Source organism: Anabas testudineus, chromosome 8, assembly GCF_900324465.2.
Source record: "Anabas testudineus chromosome 8, fAnaTes1.2, whole genome shotgun sequence".
In the NCBI taxonomy this organism is placed as follows: domain Eukaryota; kingdom Metazoa; phylum Chordata; class Actinopteri; order Anabantiformes; family Anabantidae; genus Anabas; species Anabas testudineus.
In genome coordinates this window covers 9,109,810-9,130,296 of record NC_046617.1, presented here as the reverse complement: position 1 = coordinate 9,130,296, position 20,487 = coordinate 9,109,810, and the positions used below count along the sequence as shown (strand labels likewise).

Sequence of the window (20,487 nt, the reverse complement as noted above, 5' to 3'; positions counted from 1 at the left end):
TGTATTGGATTTTGTCTGTGCCTATGTCCTGAAAAATAATAACATACAACCAAATTAAAAAAGATTAAAAAATCAAGGCCAGACAACCACAAGTCGAAGGAGGAGACATGGGAAAACCCTGCACCAGTGCTACCAGGCTGTAAGTTTTGTTTTTGTGACGTAATGAGGAAGAACAGATAGGGCCCAGTTAGGGTACACACAAAAACCTAAGACGTTTTCAACACAGTTTTAAAAAAAGAAATCAGCCATAAGACATTATACACAAAATGTATAAATATATGATTTGTCATGACTTAATTTTAAAAGGTATGTGGTTAAAGGCCTAGTTTATACCAGTGTAGTGCAGGGTTTAGTTGTCACTGCATAGAAGAAAAGCTGTTGTCTCTCCAGAGTCCTCTCAGTAGGGCCACTTTTCTGAGTTCAGAGGTCTTTTACTTTCGTTTTCCCATCTCCCCGTCACACAGCTGATCAGGAGCATTTAAATGCCCAGCTTCAGGTTCATGTGATGACAGTGGACTATAGAGAAGCAGAACACACAACACGGCTCTCCATAGCTGACTGGTAAGTTTAGAAATGCCGACATCCTTCCAGACAGTTTGTAGATAAGTGAGACAGAGCAGCTCATTCAGCATGCACGCCTCATAGACTGTTTAGATTGTTTAGAGCCTCTGAACTAACCAGACTTTGTGGTGTCTATCATCAAAACAGTTTAGAAATATTACAATAGTGTTCTTTGATTTCCTTTGATTTGTGCAACCTATGTAATTCTGATATGTTGTCAAATAGGAGCAACATATAGGATGGAAGACTTTGGACTTTATGCATACCAGGAGGAAGTAGTTGAAAGGGCTCTTCGGGGAGAGAACTCAATTATTTGGCTGCCGACAGGAGGTGGAAAGACTCGTGCTGCTGTGTATGTGGCCAAAAGGCACCTAGAGACCACACCAAGGGCTAAGGTGGTGGTCCTGGTAAACAAGGTACCTTGAATACACTAACATCAGAAACAGTGCAGTGTGAATTTCATAATAAAACCACAGTACAAATGCCTGCTGTGTTCTACACGCTGTAGGTTCATCTTGTAGATCAACATTACAACAAAGAGTTCAAACCCCATTTGGGCGGGGGTTACATCATGGTGCCAGTCAGTGGGGAAACTGAACAGAAGGATTTCTTCGGGAGCGTGGTGCAGGACTCGCATGTGATCATCTGCACAGCACAGATCTTGTACAATGCTCTGATTAACTCGGAGGAAACCAGACATGTGGAGCTCTCAGGTCAGTCGCAGTCAAGTAAACTTTTCTGAACATGACTGTTACGATGGCAAAGAGGTGAATTCACCCTTCACCCACGGTTCCTTACAGATATTACTCTGCTGATAATTGATGAGTGTCACCACACAAACAAGGACTCGGTCTACAACAAGATCATGAGGTGCTATGTGGAGAAAAAGTTGAGAGGAGAGCGTCTGCTGCCTCAGATTCTGGGCCTCACTGCATCCCCTGGGACGGGAGGTGCGAAGATCCTGGAAAGGGCTGTGGAGCACGTCCTGCAGGTCAGGTTCTATGAGTTTAGCTTTGGATTTTATTGTTTATTTATTAGCCTAAATTGTCTGTCTAATGTCCACAGCTCTTATCTTCTTTGTTTTACTTTCCCGCAGATTTGTGCCAACTTGGATTCAGCCATAGTTTCCACTAAGAATTATGCCCCCGAGCTGAAGAAGGTGGTACCGAGACCCATGAAAACGTATGACATTGTGGAGAAAAGGCCTGAGGTAAGAAAATACAGACATGGACAAAGTTGCTGAAGAAGGAAAAACCCACAACGGTCACTGACATAACTTGAAACTGACAAAAGTAGTAAAATATAAACATTTACAAAAAAAAATAACCCAGAAAAAAAACTAACTGGGGGAGGCACCCTTCAAACCTGATGCAGCTGGCTGAGGAGTGGACCAAAAGATCTGTCGACAGGTGCAGAAGATTCATTGAGAGCTACAGAAATCGCTTGATTTCAGTGATTACCTCAAAAGGTTCTGCAACAAAATATTCATCATTGTGAGTTTTTCCTTCTTTAAAGGGAGGATACCATCAAAGGGTTTCCTTCTTAATTGTTATTGTTAATATTAATTCAAACTCCTGCCTGTAGAATTCAGAAAGTCTCCCATTTCCTAACATCTATCTTGTAGGATCCATTCGGTCAGCATCTAAAGTGGATGATGGAGCTGATTCATGGATACATGAACCTACCTCCTGACCTCCAACTGAGAGAGTGTGGCACACAGGAGTATGAGGCAGACGTGGTCCTTCTAGAGAAGCAAGGTAAGACGGGTTTTCCTTTGTCATCCTGTAATGTGATGTTATTGATTTCTCAGTGTTCACTTAGGATGGTAAGGAGAACATTTGTTACTGCATGAAGCCAATAAACCACAAGTTGCAATGCCTCTGATGACACCTATACATTGATTATGTATCTCTCTCAGGGGTGAAAGAACATAACAGAGTGCTCGCCCAATGTGCACTCCACCTCAGAGAGTACAATGACGCCCTGCTCATCAACGACACCCTGCGAATGATGGATGCTTACCGCTCCCTAGAGGGATTCTACGACACTAAGTCCGCCACAGTTATGGATGGAACAGACATCTTTCTGGTGGGACTTTTCGAAGGTGGGGACACAGATATTTTCATCGCATTTTAACTGATGTTCTAGGTCACAGTGCTGTTTTCATTAAATAGTAGTGTCTTTGTTACACAGAGAATCAGATTGAGCTGAAGAAACTTGCGACGGATTCTCGCTATGAGAACCCCAAGATGGCCAAACTTGAGGACGTTCTGCTAAATCAGTTTGGTCAAGCTGTGCAGTCAAGGGGCATCCTCTTCAGTAAAACCCGTAAAAGCACTCACTGCCTACATGACTGGGTGTGCAAAAACAGAGCCTTACAGGGAGCTGGCATCAGGGCAGCCATCCTTACTGGGGCTGGCAATGGCATCACTTACATGACACAGGTGTGATATGATCTTCACCTTTAGCAACGTCAATGTGGATAAGTGTTGCTTCATGTGACCTTCATGCATTTATTTGCATTTTTCCCCTCGTAGCACGAGCAGGCCGACACAATTCGCAGATTTCGTCAGGGAGGTCTCAACCTGCTGATCTCCACCAGCGTGGCTGAAGAAGGCCTCGACATCCCCGAGTGCAACCTTGTGGTGCGCTATGGACTACTTACAAATGAAATAGCGCAGCAGCAGGCCAGCGGACGGGCCCGAGCACGAGAAAGCCAGTATTCAGTGGTGGCCCAGGCAGGGGGACGGGAAGTTCGCAGAGAGAAGATGAATGAATACCTGGAAGACCTGACTGGAAAAGCCATTGCTGAGGTCCAAGCTATGAACAGCCACGTGTTTCGCAAAAAGGTGAGGGTGCACTGCTTTGCTCATTCTCATCTCTTAATCCCACTGTTCATTCCATCACCTTCTATTATTCTTTGTCTCCAGATAAGTGATCTACAGATCCAGGCAGTTATTGCAAATAAGTTCGCAGAGAATCTCAAAACAGAGAAGAGGAGTCGCTACGCCGCTTCCAGTGTCCAGCTCTTGTGTCGAAACTGCTTCAAGTCTGTGGCCTTGGGCAGCAACATCAAACTTGTTGAGAAGTCACACTATGTCAACATCAGTCCTGACTTTAAGTGAGCTGAACTCCTTGTTCATGCAAAAGTATATTCAGGGCAAAGTCCTCACAAAATGTCTTTACTGCTCTAATTGTGACCTTTCTTCTTTTTTTATCTCAGGACGCAGTACAAATTTGGTGGGCAGAATATTATCGATAAGAGTTTTGAGGACTGGGAGCCTGGTTGTACCATCATATGTAATAATGGCAACTGCAACAAGGTAAAGTGGAACTTATTGACTACTATGAATTTAAAATTCAGACTTGAGGCACTTCATCAGCAGATCTAACACGTGCTCACTGTGTTACTCTTATATCACACTGTATATTCACAGCAGTGGGGATTTGAGATGAAGTACAAGAAGGTTGCCATGCTGCCTATACTAGGCATTGATAAGTTTGCCCTGGAGACCCCTGATGGCAGAATAACTGTGAAGAAGTGGAAGGATGTCCCTTTCACTGTTGAGGACTTCAGCTTCGAAGAATACTGTCAAGACAACTTCCCTGACATCTTAGACTGAGACACCGTGGTACTGAGTGCTCATGAACGCATACTCTCAACACTCCACACGTTAGCATTTATTTCTGGTGGTGGTGGTGGTGGTGAATGCTGGGGGTGGGGGGGGGCTTTGCTAAAATCCATTATGCATCAATCACGCTCTAAATGAACATGACAGCTTTGTTGATGCCCAAGGTTCTAACTCCCAATATGTGTTTTTGTGTGTGTTTCATCTGGTTCAGCTCAAGTGAAGCACAAAATGAATTATTCTGTAACATGAACCTTAACCACCATGAACACTTGACACGTCATCACGAGTCCTCATGAACTCTGTTTTTACTATTTTAAACTGCTTTTATTGTTTTTTAAAGGACGTGCAATGATAGGTGCATGTCTGTACTGTGAGAAAATCAATATATCTTATATGATTTACGTACTGTTTACTGGGAGTTAGTTTTAACTTTCCTTTATCGTTACCCTTGAACTGCCTGAGTCATTTCATGTTATTGTGTCCACAAAGTGGAGGCATGAAAGATTATTTTGTAATTGTTTTGCCTTTATGATCCTCTAGGTGTCAGTGTGGGTTAGTCAATATCCACACACAGTAGGACATCACGTTACTTCTCTGACCGTGTAACCTCTAATAAATGTTAAGAGTAAACCCAGAATTTCCTCTTTTGCTTCCCAAATAACAAACACTGGGCCATGATGTCAGATGCTCTCTATTCAACAAATGTATTTAGTTGACAGGAAAGTGAACAGTTATTTTTCTCAGTTCCTTTATACATTTAGGTATAAATGTTATAAGTGTACTCAGTGTTGTTTATTCTAACTGCTGCAGCTTCTGCATCTCTGGATCATTACACGGTTATGTATTTCAGCTTGGATCATTTAATACCATCCAAACAGTCTACATAGAGGAACTGATTTATTGGACTTGCAAATGATCATTTAACACACCGTCTTCTAAGATACATTTTTGTTGCGTAATAACCTGGCTATTTCTCCGAATCCTCACAGCTTGATTTTTAACAATTCACAAAAGCCAGATTTAGACAGCTAATCGTTTACAGTTTCATTTTGCTGCTGCTTTGTTTACATACACCGATCAGGCTTAATATACAGAAGGACTGCTTCAGCTATTATGAGCATTTTCTAAAACAAATCTACAGTAGGTTATGAAACCAAAGCAGCTGGCAAGAAAACCATTGATTCCAGGCTGGCAACTGCACTGGATAGATTTATTTTTGACCCACAAAACATTGTTGTGTGTCTCTGCAGGCAAGACATGATTAGGTCAACTTCATTGTGTCATGTGCCGTAATCCTTTCAAATCTGGCAGAGAGCTAGAGTCAGTAGTGCTGCCACGGACATAATCACACTAAAAACAGGCTCTGTTCCGGTGTCATGCCTGACTCAGATTTCAACAGGCGGAGAGGAGCTGCACACTGTATGATTTGCTCTGATCAAGCTCAGGCTCTATAATCAGCACTGATTACTTCCTTTTACTTCCCAGCTCGACACCCCATGCATCTTAATTGCAATTAGCTCTCTTCTGAAATTAAAGCAGCTTGGAGTAGTTGTGCAAAGGATGACAACACAGTGTGTAGGTGTGTTGTGCATTTAGGAAATGTTACACATACAGTAGGCTTCCTGTCAGTGCTATATAGGGCAGTCTGCCAACGCTATGTCTGATCTTATACAGGACATCAGCACCAAACGAGGCAGTTTTGAAATTCACTGGCTTACGAAGGGAAAGTGCATCTTAATGAGAGGCTGACTTTACCTAGCGGCTTTGTTAATTTACAGAAACAGTGTCTGATCAAATTGCTAAGTCGTAACATCTATATCTTTGATTTCATTTAAATACAAAGGTAGGATAGAGCTTATTTGCACATTTGACACAGAACAGGTCTCTTTTCTTTTGGGCTATGTTTGAGTGTGAAGGCACACAGGCATTATAAATACGTTGGTGCTAAAAACACCTGTTGATTTGTGCTGAAATGTTTTGTTGACCAGTTGATTTTGCAAATAATGAGCAGATTCGCCTCCTTTCTTATTGACAGTAGATGTTATTTGCTTATTCTTCTAAAATGTTCTATAATGTTTTTCTTTTTTTAAATTACATTTTCAACAGTTTTCACATCTTTTTAATCACAGACAGGAAGAAAAAAACTTGGTGACCTGCTGACCTTTGAGGTTTGGACAATGCTAGGAAACGTTATTATAGCAGAAAAGATTGATTGTTAAAAGATAAATCAAATCCAGAAAAGAACAGGATATTTCAATGCTGTGTTTCAAACACAAAATAAACTGAACTTGTGCAACATGCACGGCAGCGGCGCACCTCTATTGGTAGAGCTCAGCTCCTGGCGTTTCCAAGTGTATTGTGATCTGGCAGCTCATTTGCTATTTTACTTTAAAAGCAGCAGCTCTAGACAATTTTCTTACTCTAAACAGTTTAATTGTAACTTAACGAAATGCTCCTTCATCATCTTCCACATGAAATGCACACAGGAAGACACGCTGCAGCACTGACCTTTTTCCTTTGGTGTTTCCTGTATGTTAGTGGCAGATGAGCAGGTGTCTGTCTCGTCTCAAACTGACGTAGACTGTCTGAGTTCGGATTAAGACTTATGCCAATACGTCAACCACAAGGTTATGTTGTTGTGTGGAACAGGGCAAATTCAGCTGTGGTCCTTGGGCCAATATTTGCTGCTGTGACTTTGTTAATCATGGTTTAAGGAACATCACTTTACATATATATGAAGTCCTCTACAGGACAGTGAAACAGAACAAATGAATCCTGCATAGTCTGCTGAAGGTGACTTCAGGGTGACAGTTCAGTGGTTAAGATTCCTCAGCTAATAAAAAATAAAACTACAGATAAGGTCAGAGTACGGGTTAGAGTAGAGTAAGGGTTAAGTAACTTTGGTCACTCTAAATTGTCTCTAGGTATGACTATGTGTGTGTGTGTTTGTCTGTCTCTATTTGTCAGTCGTGTGACCTGTCCGGGGTGTACCCCACCTCTTGCCTGCTGACAACTGGGGTCAGCTCCGGCAGAGTCATCTTAAGGGTCGTGGGACCCTTAAGATGACAAGGAGTTAACAGGATGGATGGATGGATGGATGGCTGGGGCCCCTGAGCAGTCCACATTAATATGTATGTAACTACACTATGTATGGAGTAAAGTTTCCTGGGCGATAGCTCATTTGCCCTCACTGGCTGAGCTGCTATTTCTGTAGGGGTTGACTACGAAAATTATGGTTGTAATAATTTTATTTAAGATGAGGCACAAACACAATGCTCCAGACCAGGAGGCACGTCAGTTGGGTACATATAAGAATCATAGTGGCTGAGTGTGAGAGTATCACTATAAAAGGGCAGAGATAGACGGTGTGATGACTGTATACTTAAAGGTACATCATAGAATTCAGGTGCATGCTGATGGGAGATTGTCCTGTTTTCAGGTTAGAGCAACAACCCCTTAACGTACATGTGCCCATCCCTGCTCGATCTTGTATCTTAACATCCTTAACTTTTAAATAAGGAAATAAACTAATTCTATAAACAAATTCATATGGTTAGAACATATTCACAGGGGCTGCACAGCCAATAACTACATCCGTTTCCCGAGTGCAGACAGAAGTCACACCTGTTGGACCAGTGTCATGTCTCACACGAAGCAACACACTCACAATGTCAGCAGTCGTGAGCACACAATTGTTTTCTCCCTATGTAGTCTTCACACATACTCTCTCTCCGCGAACTGCACTCCCACAGGAGAGAGACCGACACAATGACAGACACAGATATCTTGTACAGCACAGCGAGCCGGTCACCAGAACGGGCATTTCCTCAGGGGCTGGTCTACTTGTCAGCCAGCTACTCGTGCTGCCTGAGAGCTTGCCGTGTTCCTTGTTGGCTTTTTGTAGAGGTGATAGGATTTCACTGTCTCTATTCTCATGGCAACAGCAGAAGATCAGGTTGCCCCCAGTGACAGAAAAGACAATGATAACAGTTGCACAGTCCTGCTGTATGTTGTTATGTATATCGTGTGTGCACTACTTGAAGTTCAAAGTGGTCTTCAAGCTTGAAGGGAACTTGTCTGTTTGACATATCTGCCAGGGAATGCAGACAGGACAACTGTGTCTTCCAAAAACTCCAGAGTCAATCCAAAATACGCAGTGGACATGTTGAGCATGGGCATTTTACTGCACTAACTGAGTGCTACGTGATTTGATTTAAGTGCCCTTTTATACTCATTAAATTCATTTTGTTATATATCATCCTAGCGTGGATCACATAAGTAGCCATACACTGTGATTCCTATGTGATTTCCAGATATTACCTAGTTCTCCCTGGTGCCCCTCCAGCTGGTGGCGCCCTAAACCTACGTCACCTGTAATATCCCAAGTCTCTCGGAAGCTGACTTAACCTCAAACCACCTCCCCTCATTTAGTTTGATACACCCATAAGTTTTAAAACTCCACCCTTGAGGCCTGCAAATTCCTTTCCCTTTAAACCAAGGTGTGAGAACAAAGTATGCTCAAGTAAGTTAATAAATAGACTTATCAGCCTTTTTATTTCCCTTATTTGGTCTATTTCTTATCTTGTGTTTAATGTTCTGTACTATATTGGGTTAGATTTATGACTAAATACCCAGATTTTGCATGCAATCATGATGTAAGTGAAGGCCATAACTTTATTTACCTTACTCATGTGCTATATTATATGTTGAATTAATTATCCTTTGTTCATGTATTGAAAAATGATCCATCCAGTCATCTGTTCAACCTTATGTTCAACCTATGACTAGGATATCATTTCAAGATTTTAATTTCATACCACGGCCCTCTTGTGCATGCGCTTCAAAACATGTTTGTGTGTATATTCAGGGCAACATGAAAGCAATTATAGTGCATTAAGGGTGTATCTTTATTGTCTCGTGTCTCATTTGATTGACGTTGTTTTTCTCAGAAGTGGACTGCAACTCCTTTCTTTCTTTCTTCATCAGAATCTTGATCAGCAGTTACAAACATTATTGCTCAAATCAAAACATCTGGGTGTAATACAGACTCTTCCACGTATTATAAGTGTGTGCCCCTGGTAGCTATGTCTATAGATATGGTTCGGACTAAAATAAATGTTTTTTTTCACATGTCTTTGCTCTGTCTCTGCCATAGACTGCAGTTTGTGTTTCTCTAATCCTTGATATTAATCCATGCTGAGTCGCTTTGAGTCATTCAGGTTGGTGGGGATTATTGTGGACTCTGCGCGGATCATTGGAGGATGATGGAAGTGTGGCCTTGATTGCATGTGTAAGTGTGTGCCTGTGTGTGTGTGGATGTGAGGGTTAATGGGATAAATGAGGTGAAATTCAGATCAGCCCAAACGTCTTTCACTATTACCAAGACGTGGCTGGTGAAATAAGTCAATAAATAATTTAATAAGCAAAAACAATGGGAAACAATAACAATAATTTAAAAAAAAAACACTTTCTCAAATATGAATGGTCTAATATTTTCATGTGGAGATTGTGAACGAATGATAGATGCAAAGATGTCTTTGCAGCAAGATGTTGTTGGGAAGTTGGGTCGCAACAGGAACCCAAAAGCATTTGACTTGCTCTGTTATTATTATGACAGAAAATAAAAATGTGACTAGAGCTGTCTGAAAAATGTGCAGAGAAGTATGCATCTGGTTGAACAAGAGAAATTATGGAATTAGAACAAGGGGGCAAAAAGGAGAGGGTAGAAAAAGGGGGGAAAAAAGCTGATCATTGAAAGAATAAGGAGAGAGCGATTAAGGCGGATGGAAGGAGAGCTATGAATATCGAATGGAGAAAAGTGGGTGGCTGAATTAGAGAAGAGGAACAGCAGCGTGTCCTGGAGGAGGAATACTTTTGTATCAAGTCATTTATCATCTGTAACCTAGCCGGGACACGGGACAGACTCCTAGAAATCTGATGTAAACAGCAAAGACACAGCAACAATGGTCTCATAATCACTGCTACGTTCTACAAGAAGCCCGGTAAAACCTAGAAAAAGCTTTGTTTCTGTGTACCAGTTGGAGCCAGAGATAAGTAGAGGAGTCATATAGCATAAAAGGATTTCTACAGATTTATGAGGCTCTGGCACAGCAAGGTATTGATCCCTTTACCCCCATCTGAACCGGCTGAATGAGAGTAGAGGCTACTTGAAACCCTAGAATGGGTTACATACTTTTTTACATTTTGATGATGTGAGGTGTGATTTACAGTAAATTGAGGGTAGAATTGCTAGAATTACTGTTAGGACTATAACAGATGGCTCAATTGGCAATGTTGAGTGTAGAATTGCAGAAAATAAATACTGGAAATATTGGAAGTGCTCTCAGTGTCTGTAGATTATCCTTAATAATAGTTTTACAACCCATTTGTGTCCCCGTGGCATCATATTCTGCTGCTCTGGCAAGCCCTTTGGCATCAGTGTGGGGCACACTGGGTGTCCCATTGCACAGGGTGTCTGCACAAATAACATATTTATTAGGAGAACCCATAATCAGGAATTATTTTTTCCCTGCTGTTAACACACTCAATGATTACTGTTGTATAATAAAATTATATATTGTTGTTGTAATTTTGGTTTGCTCCAGTAATTATACTTTGATTTCTACTTTCTACTTTGATTTCAGCTGTATATAGACCTGGAAAGATACGAAACAGCAAATATGCACGTTTCCATTTGTACAGTGAAGCTTTGAGGTTTGGTGAACGTTAGGTTTCTGATCCAGTGTTGATTGACTGGTAGAGATTTAAGGAAATTTCAAATGGATTGCAACCCGGTCACAGTAAACAGCTCAAAGCAGGAGCTGGACGCGCCCACTATGAGTGCCCTTCCTCTCATGACCTCCACTACTGACAGAAAACAGATTTCTCTGAGTATCTACAGAATTAATTAATTGCAGTGAACATGAATTGACAGCAGGGAAAATGCTTCTGGATTATGAATATGAATGAATATGTTATTTGTGCAGAAAATCTGTGTCAGGCCTCCTCTGTCCAATAGAAATGTCAAATCTCAAAACGTCCAATTGCAGAGGCTGGACTCGGCTCGAACAACTGCTTTGGGCAACAAATATTACCATGAGTAGATAAATACTGGCGACAATGGGAAACTCTGTGCTGATGACCTCATACTGACACCAAAAGGTAACTTTAACATGGGTATCTTATGGGAAAGGGCCGGTCAAAGTAAATTTAAGTCTGATCTTCCATTTTTCTAATGCTTGACATTGAATGTTTTTTCATATCCGCTACACGGTTTAGTAGCTGGTGCTGACTTTTTGCCAAGGTCATTCAGGAACCCTCTGCGTTTTAGAACTAGCCTCTCATGCAGTCATCACCGTCACATGTGTACTGCATGTGTGAAATTAATTTCAGTATCACAACATCCCGTCAATACAATAAATTTCAAAAGTATTATCAAGTCCAGCCATTATCATTGTCCTCAACAGCACCTACAATAAAAACAACAGCAGCAAAATGACAAATAGAGCCATCGATCATACTTGGAGAGCTGCGGGTCATGGGCTGCAGCTTTGCGTAATAGAGGCTCTACATTAACTGGTGGCAAGTTTTGACAGATCCAATTAGAATGAGCTCCGTACCTGGGCTAGTGCCCTGCCCTCGAGGCAACCCTCACACATGCGGCTGTTTGGTGACATCCGCACCGCTCCACCTCATCCATGAGTCTCACTAGACTGTACGGTCATCCTTTGGTGCATCGCCGGCAACTGCAGTGAGGCCAATAGCGATCGGCACCACCATCCAACCATTCGTGGTTGCCTGTGTTGCTTTTCTTGCTTTTTGGACTCACATACTGATCACATGCAATGTATAGTAAAAACGTGCTTTCACACTGAACACTTTTCATGCTACCACCACACCCCTTTCTTTTCCCCACATCCCTCTAAATGTCTATTCCTGTCTTTGGTAAAGCCGTTTTTGTGACGTCTGTCCACAAATGTCCAAATGATAGGTTTTGTGTCTAAGGAGAAAGGGGAGTCATGCTTCACAAGACAGCGCGCAGCAAAACATCTCACTGCTGCCAAGAGGAAGAAAACAAAGCAGGCTCATTTCTGCAAAATCTATTCTTTTGTTCTCATTTGAGGCCTGCTTTCTTTATGTAGCCTTCACTCTCGCTCCAGCCACAGTCCTCCCTCTCAATTATTCCGGAGAAACAACGTACTTGTCAATGTTTTTCTTTTCAATAGCTAATGGTCCATCTATCCACCTCTGCCCAACAGTTAAGCCAATTAATTCAAACAAGCTGTTGAACGTCATTTTCAGCTGCAGCGGGAGAGCAGTGCTAGACTGACAGCGTTGACGGGCTAAATCCATAGTTAAGAGGGCAACAACGCTGAGTAAACCAAGGTAAATTAGACTGAATGGATCCAGGAGTAATTTTATATCTGGACCATTCAATTATGTTTTTTTCGTGCATCATTTTCCTGATATTTCCGGCCCTGTCACACAACATGCGTGCACACACACAGGTGTACTTTTGCTGTTGCATTCAAAGCTAAACACGTAGTTTCGAGTGTGGCGTGGATCAGTGTGTCTTATCAGTTTAAGTATACTGTAGACTGTATGGCATGAAACAGTTTACCTTCAAGTAGCTTACCATTCCTGAATTCCTTTCATTTTGTTGTCTGTAGAAACGTTTCAAACCTTATGGAAATGTTTTTTGACTTTCTGTCCAAATACTGTTGAACAAGAACTGTGTGCGTGAATGATTTTTTTTTTTTTTTTCTTTTTGCTGCCGTAAGCTATCAAACTCCTCATGCAGGCCTTTGATGTAGCTTTCCATTGTCTTGCAGAGCTGCAGGAAATTGAAAGGGAAGATCAGGGGAGTGTTAGAAAAGGGGAGAAGAGGTGGAGGACAGGAGTGACGCACAGCACGCCAGGGTTTTCTGGGACATGGCACACGGAAATGAACTAGCCTTGCATGACCTGCGGGAGCTTGATCTCACAAAGTAAGGACACAACAGGGCAAAGAACCAAGAACAGTTGTTTTAGAAAACACAAGAGATCAAATAAGTGATTTTCTTTTTTCTTCACTACAAATGACTGAGGGCACAAATCTGGGCTTAATACTTCTTCAGCAGCCTTCCAAGACTACACTGCCTCTCTCCACTGCATCCAAAGCAAAGGTCTAATTCAGAGGAAACACTAAACTTTAAGAGATCTAAGACAAAACACACTTCCTCCGCCTGAAAAGAGCATTAATCCCTCAAGTATAAAGTTTTAAAGGAGACAAAATTTGATTGGAAGCTCCCTCCAGAGAGGGAGGCTTCTCCTGTCGGTCTTTCTGCTCAGCACTGTAAGTGCTTTTTCTATGTCTCTCAATGAACACACAATTTCCCGAGCTGATAATTTATGATGACAGTATGAACAGGCTGTTTCAGGTTGGGGAGTGCAAATGGGTTTTAGGCAAGGTTAATAAGTCCATTTCTGCTCTTTTGTGAGCCCTGGAAAATGTGATTAGCATTTTTATTTCAACATGGATGTTCCATATTTTTGTGCAGATGTGATTAAATGTCTATTAGCTGCTGTAAATAAAGGAAATTAATTTTCAACTGCGGTTTATAATGAAAACAAACTTCTAATCACTACATATGTGGGTATTTATTGTACTGTATAATGAGCCATCTACTCACCATAAGAGTTCATTTAAAATTGTGTGACCAAGCTCCTCCCTTGTGAGTCTAGGTAGTTTAAATGGAGATGAATACAGAGGACAATGGCACCCATCTGTTAATTTAAAATGACACATAAGCAATGAAGGAGCGCTCTTCGTGTTTACCCCCATTGTGTTCAGGTGGTGTAGAGAGGGAGGTGGGAAGTGTGATGTGCAACGTGGCAGGTCAGACTCAGAAAAGTGGGTTTGCTCTGGCGGGAAATGGCTATTTACGTAGCTGAAAATGGAGTGGGCCTTTCTGACATTTTCATAGCCCTGCAGGCAAGAGTAACCTTCAGCAGAAAACAGAACGATTAAAGAAACGGGAGGGGGAGAAGCAGAGGAAGTGATTGCATAGGAGAGTTAAAAATGATTGGAGACTGAATTTGGGAGAAGGGGTGGGGAGTGGGATATAGAGATAGATGAAAATAGACAAAATTTATGTGGAGGTCATGGAAAGGTGGCAAAGGAGAACAGAGAATACAGAGACTCCCAGCTAGAAAACCAAGAAAATGAAAGGGAGTAATGGAAGGTAATTATGGACAAGGTTAAGAAAATATTAACACCTAATCAACATGAAGGAAGTTCAATAATCTAAATAATTCAGCATTTTCTTATTGGCTTTACATCCTGTTGCAACTCTTAAGCACTGTTATCAAACCGTGTAAACCATTGTCTTAAAATGTATGTATTGATGTGACATGACACATGGGAAATGATGCGTGTTTAAATTATAATGGCTATGCACAACAGCTGCAAAGTTGTCGCTAAATATTTCAGTAAATAAGCACAATAAGGCTTCCCAATAGATGAACAGCTGAATAGAAACCTGTGTATCCATTAATCTCCAGTTTTAGTGGCAAGAAAAAGTATGTGAATTTTTGAATTTCATGGTTTTCTGCATTCATTTGTCATAAAACGTGATCTGAGCTTCACAAATATTATGTGCATGAAATAATAACACAAAGAAATTCTGGTCTTTCATGTTTTCATTGAGAAAAACTATAAAAACCTCATAGTGCTAGTGGAAAAAGTATGTGAACCCTGGAGTCTTTATGTGTTACTGGCTCTGCAAGGGTCTACATAGTCACAATACTGCTTTGAGCTAAAAGCTTATATCATCACTCTAATGCACACAATTATAATGCTAACACGCTGATGTTAGGCGTGTATAATGCAAGGCATGTTCATAACCTTAGATTGGCATTTTAGGACGTTAATGTTTGCTATTTGATAATGTTATTACTTTAGGGGGCATTCAGCTATAAAGTAGTGGACAAATTAAAGGTTTGATATCAAGATGGTGACAGATGTCAAAAGTGAAAAACACTAGAATAAAGGAAACGCTGCAGTCGTTTGGATTTATCCTCTGGGCACCATGTTTCACTGAATTTTATTCTTTCTGTAGTTAATAAACTATTTAATTCGGGGCCAATGTACTAGATCTGCCATTACTGCCAAGACACTGCCATGACCAGAAAGCAGGCCCTGGGCAGCTTGCTTGTTCTTCATATTTAATATAATATTATATTTCATGTAATATTTGAATAAATTGTTACTAAGGTACATTGACAAGAACTTATCAGTTAATCAATCAGACAGAGAATTCAGGAGAAACTGGGAGAAAATGGCTGTGTAGCCAACAGAGGACTGATGATATCAGCAGATGTAGTTAATAGACCAAGATTATTAGCAGCCTCATTTCCTAGAAACGATTCCTTTGTTGAGATACAACGAGTGGGAGTGTGTATTATTTTTCTTTTATGAACTCTCGTTCTTTTGTAGTCTATCAACATCACCATAATGAGGAACTTGGTAAAGACACATGTATGTATGTATGTATGTATTCAACTGTGTATTTTCTATCCTGTTTTTAATGTAATTAAGTAAGGTTGCAAGATCATGAGCTATGACAGTTTCATTACTTTTGAATAGGCCAAGATGTGCTGATATGGGCGGGGAAGAGATATTAATATGTCCACTATTACTCAAGTCTTTATTAATTTTATTCAACCATTTGCAGCATATTTCTCATTCAGGATCCTCCTAAGGCGAGACAGGGATAGAAAATGTTTTTTGCATGATGGAAATTTGGTGATTCGCTTGTTACTATTGAGACCCCCCCCTTAGGTTTACTTAAAGCCCTATCAAGGATTACTGGAATAAAAATACATGTATCATTTATTTCGGCATATTGGTTTCTAATAATAGACACAAAGATGGGGCTAAAATAGATGTTTCTAATGTCTCACAGTTTCTACATAGTAAAGTATTCTTCTGGACTCTAATGCAAGGCCATTGTTATAAGCCAGAAGATCAGAGATGAAGAGCATTTCATTCTCAGCAGAGATTTAAAGATTGCACATTGAAATATGCTCACATAAGCGATATACAGAATGCCGGAGGGCGAGCTTCCTGGTAAACTGACAGTGGTTCAACACAGCGGCAGACTCACCTGTAAATGGTGTGGGAATAGGCATTTCTCCTTTTTAATATGTATAGCGTTTGCTTTCTTGTTGTCTCTGTGGAATAGAAATCTGATAATGTGTAGTGGCATTGTGGGAGATGGGAGGTTTTGTTCCTCCACTGGTGCTGTGTGTCCCTTTCTGGGAAAAATGCCATGAAAGTCACCGGCAGCTCTGGAAGGTTAATTGCTAAGTTATAAATCACACAAGACAGTTGGGCTACGGGTGATGTCAGCATATGGCTGCAGCTGCGCAGGTTACGGCACAAGACTGGTGCTTCTGTTGAGTTTGTCTGTTAATATGACAAAATTAATATACCTTTGATACCATATTTTAAGTGAATATAACCTGGTCAATAAACAAAATAAAAAGGATGATGAAGGTTTGTAGTGTGCATATCAATCAATGCTTTTATTTGCAGTCATTTGAGAACATGTTTGTTAAAAATCGTTTGTGTCAAATTCCACATGTAGCCTTAATTATTATTAATGAAATGACAACATTTACCTAAATGACAATATTAAGATTGTGCTTCACTTCTCTCATATCTAGGGTACAACTTCCCCTCCTTATACCCTTTCTCCACCTTCAGCAGTGATTCTTCATTTAGTACCTGTCACTCACGCGTGAATCTGTTCCACTGCAGGTGTCTAGAAAATTGATTAACCCTAGATGGACAAGTCTGACTGACAGTGTCTGTAGTGCACATTATCAAGCAATGTGTCATCCAAAGAAGTCAATAAGTGTCTGGGGAAACAGTAACAGCGTCTTCTCCACAGAAGCGTGTTTGTTTTGATTTGCCGTTCGTCCTCTTGATGGACTGCTTCCTCATCTGTATCATCTTTTTTTCCTCCTCAATGGCCAACCAACATAATTAGCTTCATGGTAATGCAACTGGAACTGTCTAATTAAAACCAGCAGTGTGTCCCCACTACTGTGGAGAAAGAGCAAAAGTAAACCATAAGTCATGTCGTAAAGGTTTAGGGGATTTTAAGTGGCCTCCCATTTGTTTTATTGGAAACACATTAAAGCCATAACTTATTGCTCAGTGTGATTCTAGTCTAACTGTACAACTGTCACAGTGAAAAGACGCTTTACACAAATCATGAAACATCACTATGGAGAAACGTCTTCATTCAGTAGACACATATTTGAACGTGTAATACCTGCGGCGTATAGGGGAAGCATCTGCTGATGGAAAGCACGTAGCACATTGTGATATGATGCCAGCGAGGACTTTTTGAGGTATCTGTATGAAGAAAACAAGCTCCGCTTGTGGAATTTGTTCAGATTTGTGTCATATTCAAAGACAACAAAATCTACTCCAAGAGATGCAACGTGGATGCACAAGCTTTCATAGTAATACATTTAAAGTCACATGATTTTACAGCCATCTTTGAGCAGCACTCTTCTTAGAGAGAGAAAGGTGTTACGGATGGAGATCACAACTGTGTGTGGCAGGCGAAAGGAAACGTTGACTCTAAGTGGAGCCACTCAGAAGAGTTTTCATGCATTTGCATGCTTTTTTCAGCTTGTTAACCCAACATTTCCATATTCCTTATTTTCTTCAATCATGCCACTTTGTCTGCACTCACGCTAAAGTTAATCAGCTGTGCCGTCATTCCTTCGACTGCCCTCCTTTTGTTTTGCTGCACTCCGACTTCACTCACTCTGGTCCATCAAGGGCTCCATTTAAAGATGGGTTTTAAAGTTCACATTGGATGGACACAGCTTGCCACTTTAGTTGCTGTGGAAACCAGGTTGACGCATGGATAGCGTTGTTGAGAACAGTGTGAGTGGGAGTTTGAGAGACTGTCCAGGCCTGTCAAGATTTATAGATTTACTGTACATTTCTAGTGGCAATTTATCCACCAGGGACGAAAGGAGTGTGCAGTATGTTTGCAGACACAGAAGGCAAGAAAGAAATATTTGTTTCCGTATATCTACTATTTCAATCTGAAATCTTCATTATATAATTTTATAATGTTGCATGGTATGTGTGTTGTACTTTATGTTTCTTTAAATTGGAAGTCATTGCCTTTCAGGGACCAGCTTCCAAAGGTCACAATGGTTATTCATCTCTTTATTTACCACTTTAAGCAGTCTATAATCAGCACTGTCAGCACCCAAAGGCCAAGTTGCTTCAGCAGTGTGGTGTGGAACCGTATGTGAAGCAGGTGCGTGCTGATTTGATGGGGTGCAGGGTTTGGACCGTGACCAGTCAGATACCTCTTAAGGCTCTGACTCACAACCTGTCCTTTAGCCATTTACAGGGACCCAGCAGGCAAATGGGCCTAGAGTGGGTCTTGGGAAAGAAATAGTAAAATTAGCAGTTCGGAGGTATAGAGCTCATGCTTCTGGCACATTTTATTAATCAAAGCCTTAACACCACTGTGCAAATGATAATCGATTGAAAGCATCTTGGTGAGAGGTGGTAGTGGCTGCTGCCCCCGGGGAGAGACCGTATTGTGTTTCATTCACTGTGCTCCCCGTGTTCTTGACTGTGGGTTATTTTTATGATCACTGCTTGTTCGAGTGCCAACACATTTGCATAAACAAGGACATACAGTGGCTTCAGAAAACAACAAACTTTGCTTTTTGCTCTTTGTGTTGTGTCGTCATTGTGTCCAAAGAAAAGAACGAATCAGTGCATTGTTTTGTATCTGTGGGCTTAATGAAAGTGAATTAACACTCTCTAACACCCAGTCACACTGTTTCCAGAGCAGTTTATTTATGATGGGAAATACTAGCTTTGCAAGGTCACATTGAATGAAGTGAGTGGTTTGACACTTTGTTCACCTTGTGAATACTTTCAATACAGATAAGGCAGTGATTATTATGATTTTATCCTGTAATTGAAGCGTGTTGTTAATTACAGTGACAACAGCAAAGAACTATTTGGATCGTGCATGTGTTTATGCGCTGCTGGAGTTGACACCAGTGGGTCAGTGAACTAACTAGAGTCAAGTTACATACAGAAGAAACACCACAGACGTCTGGACTCATGTTTTCAAAATAAATCTTGAGTGATCAAATGAATTCAGAATGAAAAAAAAAACAAACAAAAACGAGCCATGTCACTGTTAATACACCTGAGTACGTACGTCAATTAAAGGTTACTACAGATTTGATCTGTGTGAAATTGCACATAAAAAGTTTTTTTTTTTGTTAAAAGTCACAGCTGTGAGATTGCAACCACCCCCTCTGCCAGTGGAGGCACCGTCTCTGCCATTATTGTGAAAGGACGTGTCCGGCCTCCAGTCGCCTGTCGGTGTCTGACTTGGTAAAAAGCCGCTGAGCTGCACAGCGCTGCTTCTCGCGTCGGCTGCCAGTCTGAACCAATCTGTTCCCACTGCTGCTGGGCGCGGACGAGCACCGGGAAAGTCGGGAACGGAACGGGACCGGTAAGGAAAAGCGCTTTGGTGTCCTAGTGCAGGATCAGTGCTGTCTGGGATTTATAATAATAATAATAATAATAATAATAATAATAATAAAAAGTTTTGATTGGACTGGACTAAATATTTGTGTGCTGGGCTCAGGTGCACAGTTTATGAACGCATTGGATAAATGAAACATGTGATGAGAAGTTTGATGTCGCTCATCGCTTTTGCCGGATTGTTGGATCATGGAGAGTTTAAGGCTGAATAGAGGAGTTTATTCACGGGGTCACTAAAGAAAACATCAACATCCATCCTGCACACGTGTCAAATTAAACAAAAATCCAAAAGGGGTTTATGAATAATAAGGGAATATGTTAGTTAACACAAAAAAATAAGAATTAATAGACCGAAATAAATAAAAATCAGCAAGAATGCAGATGCTTTTATTTTTTTTGTTTATAATCTTTGTACAGTATTCAATAGTATTTATCATAAAAAACTGTGCAACTTCTGCTCTGCACTAGTGATGTGATGGTTCATGTAATTATTGCAAATCATTTCTTTACTTTGCTATAAAGGGAAATCAATTTAATTAGTGACTGTGTAAGAGAATGTATTGTTTTCTGTCACCATTGTTAATGTTGAGGAGATAATATTCATTTGAGAGAGTCAGTAGAACTTTACTTAATCATTTTTTTTATAATGTTCAGAACTGGTACATAAACGTGTAATATAAAGTAACACAGCTAGAAGCTGTT

General features: G+C 40.8%; 2 protein-coding genes across 4 annotated transcripts in view; both read left to right on the top strand.

Annotated features, from left to right (window-relative positions):
- Positions 1–430: 430 nt before the first annotated feature.
- Positions 431–4,852, top strand: dhx58 (DEXH (Asp-Glu-X-His) box polypeptide 58). Of its 2 annotated transcripts, XM_026360894.1 has the most exons (12): positions 431–561; positions 787–977; positions 1,070–1,274; positions 1,362–1,552; positions 1,658–1,771; positions 2,186–2,318; positions 2,480–2,665; positions 2,755–3,005; positions 3,099–3,410; positions 3,492–3,682; positions 3,785–3,884; positions 3,999–4,184. In XM_026360894.1, the coding sequence occupies exons 2-12, from the start codon at positions 801–803 to the stop codon at positions 4,182–4,184; spliced, it is 2,046 nt and encodes a 681-aa protein (XP_026216679.1). In that variant the 5' UTR covers positions 431–561; positions 787–800. The 2 variants fall into 2 exon arrangements, with proteins under 2 accessions (XP_026216679.1, XP_026216687.1); XM_026360902.1 differs by lacking the exon at positions 431–561 and having other exon boundaries at positions 801–977; positions 3,999–4,852.
- Positions 4,853–19,694: 14,842 nt separating this feature from the next.
- Positions 19,695–20,487, top strand: part of znf385c (zinc finger protein 385C) — a 103,795-nt gene continuing 103,002 nt past the window's right edge. For both annotated transcript variants that reach the window (XM_026360881.1, XM_026360871.1), the window contains exon 1: positions 19,695–19,753. The gene's annotated coding sequence lies outside the window, so the exon portion shown is untranslated. The remainder of the gene's footprint in view (positions 19,754–20,487) is intronic.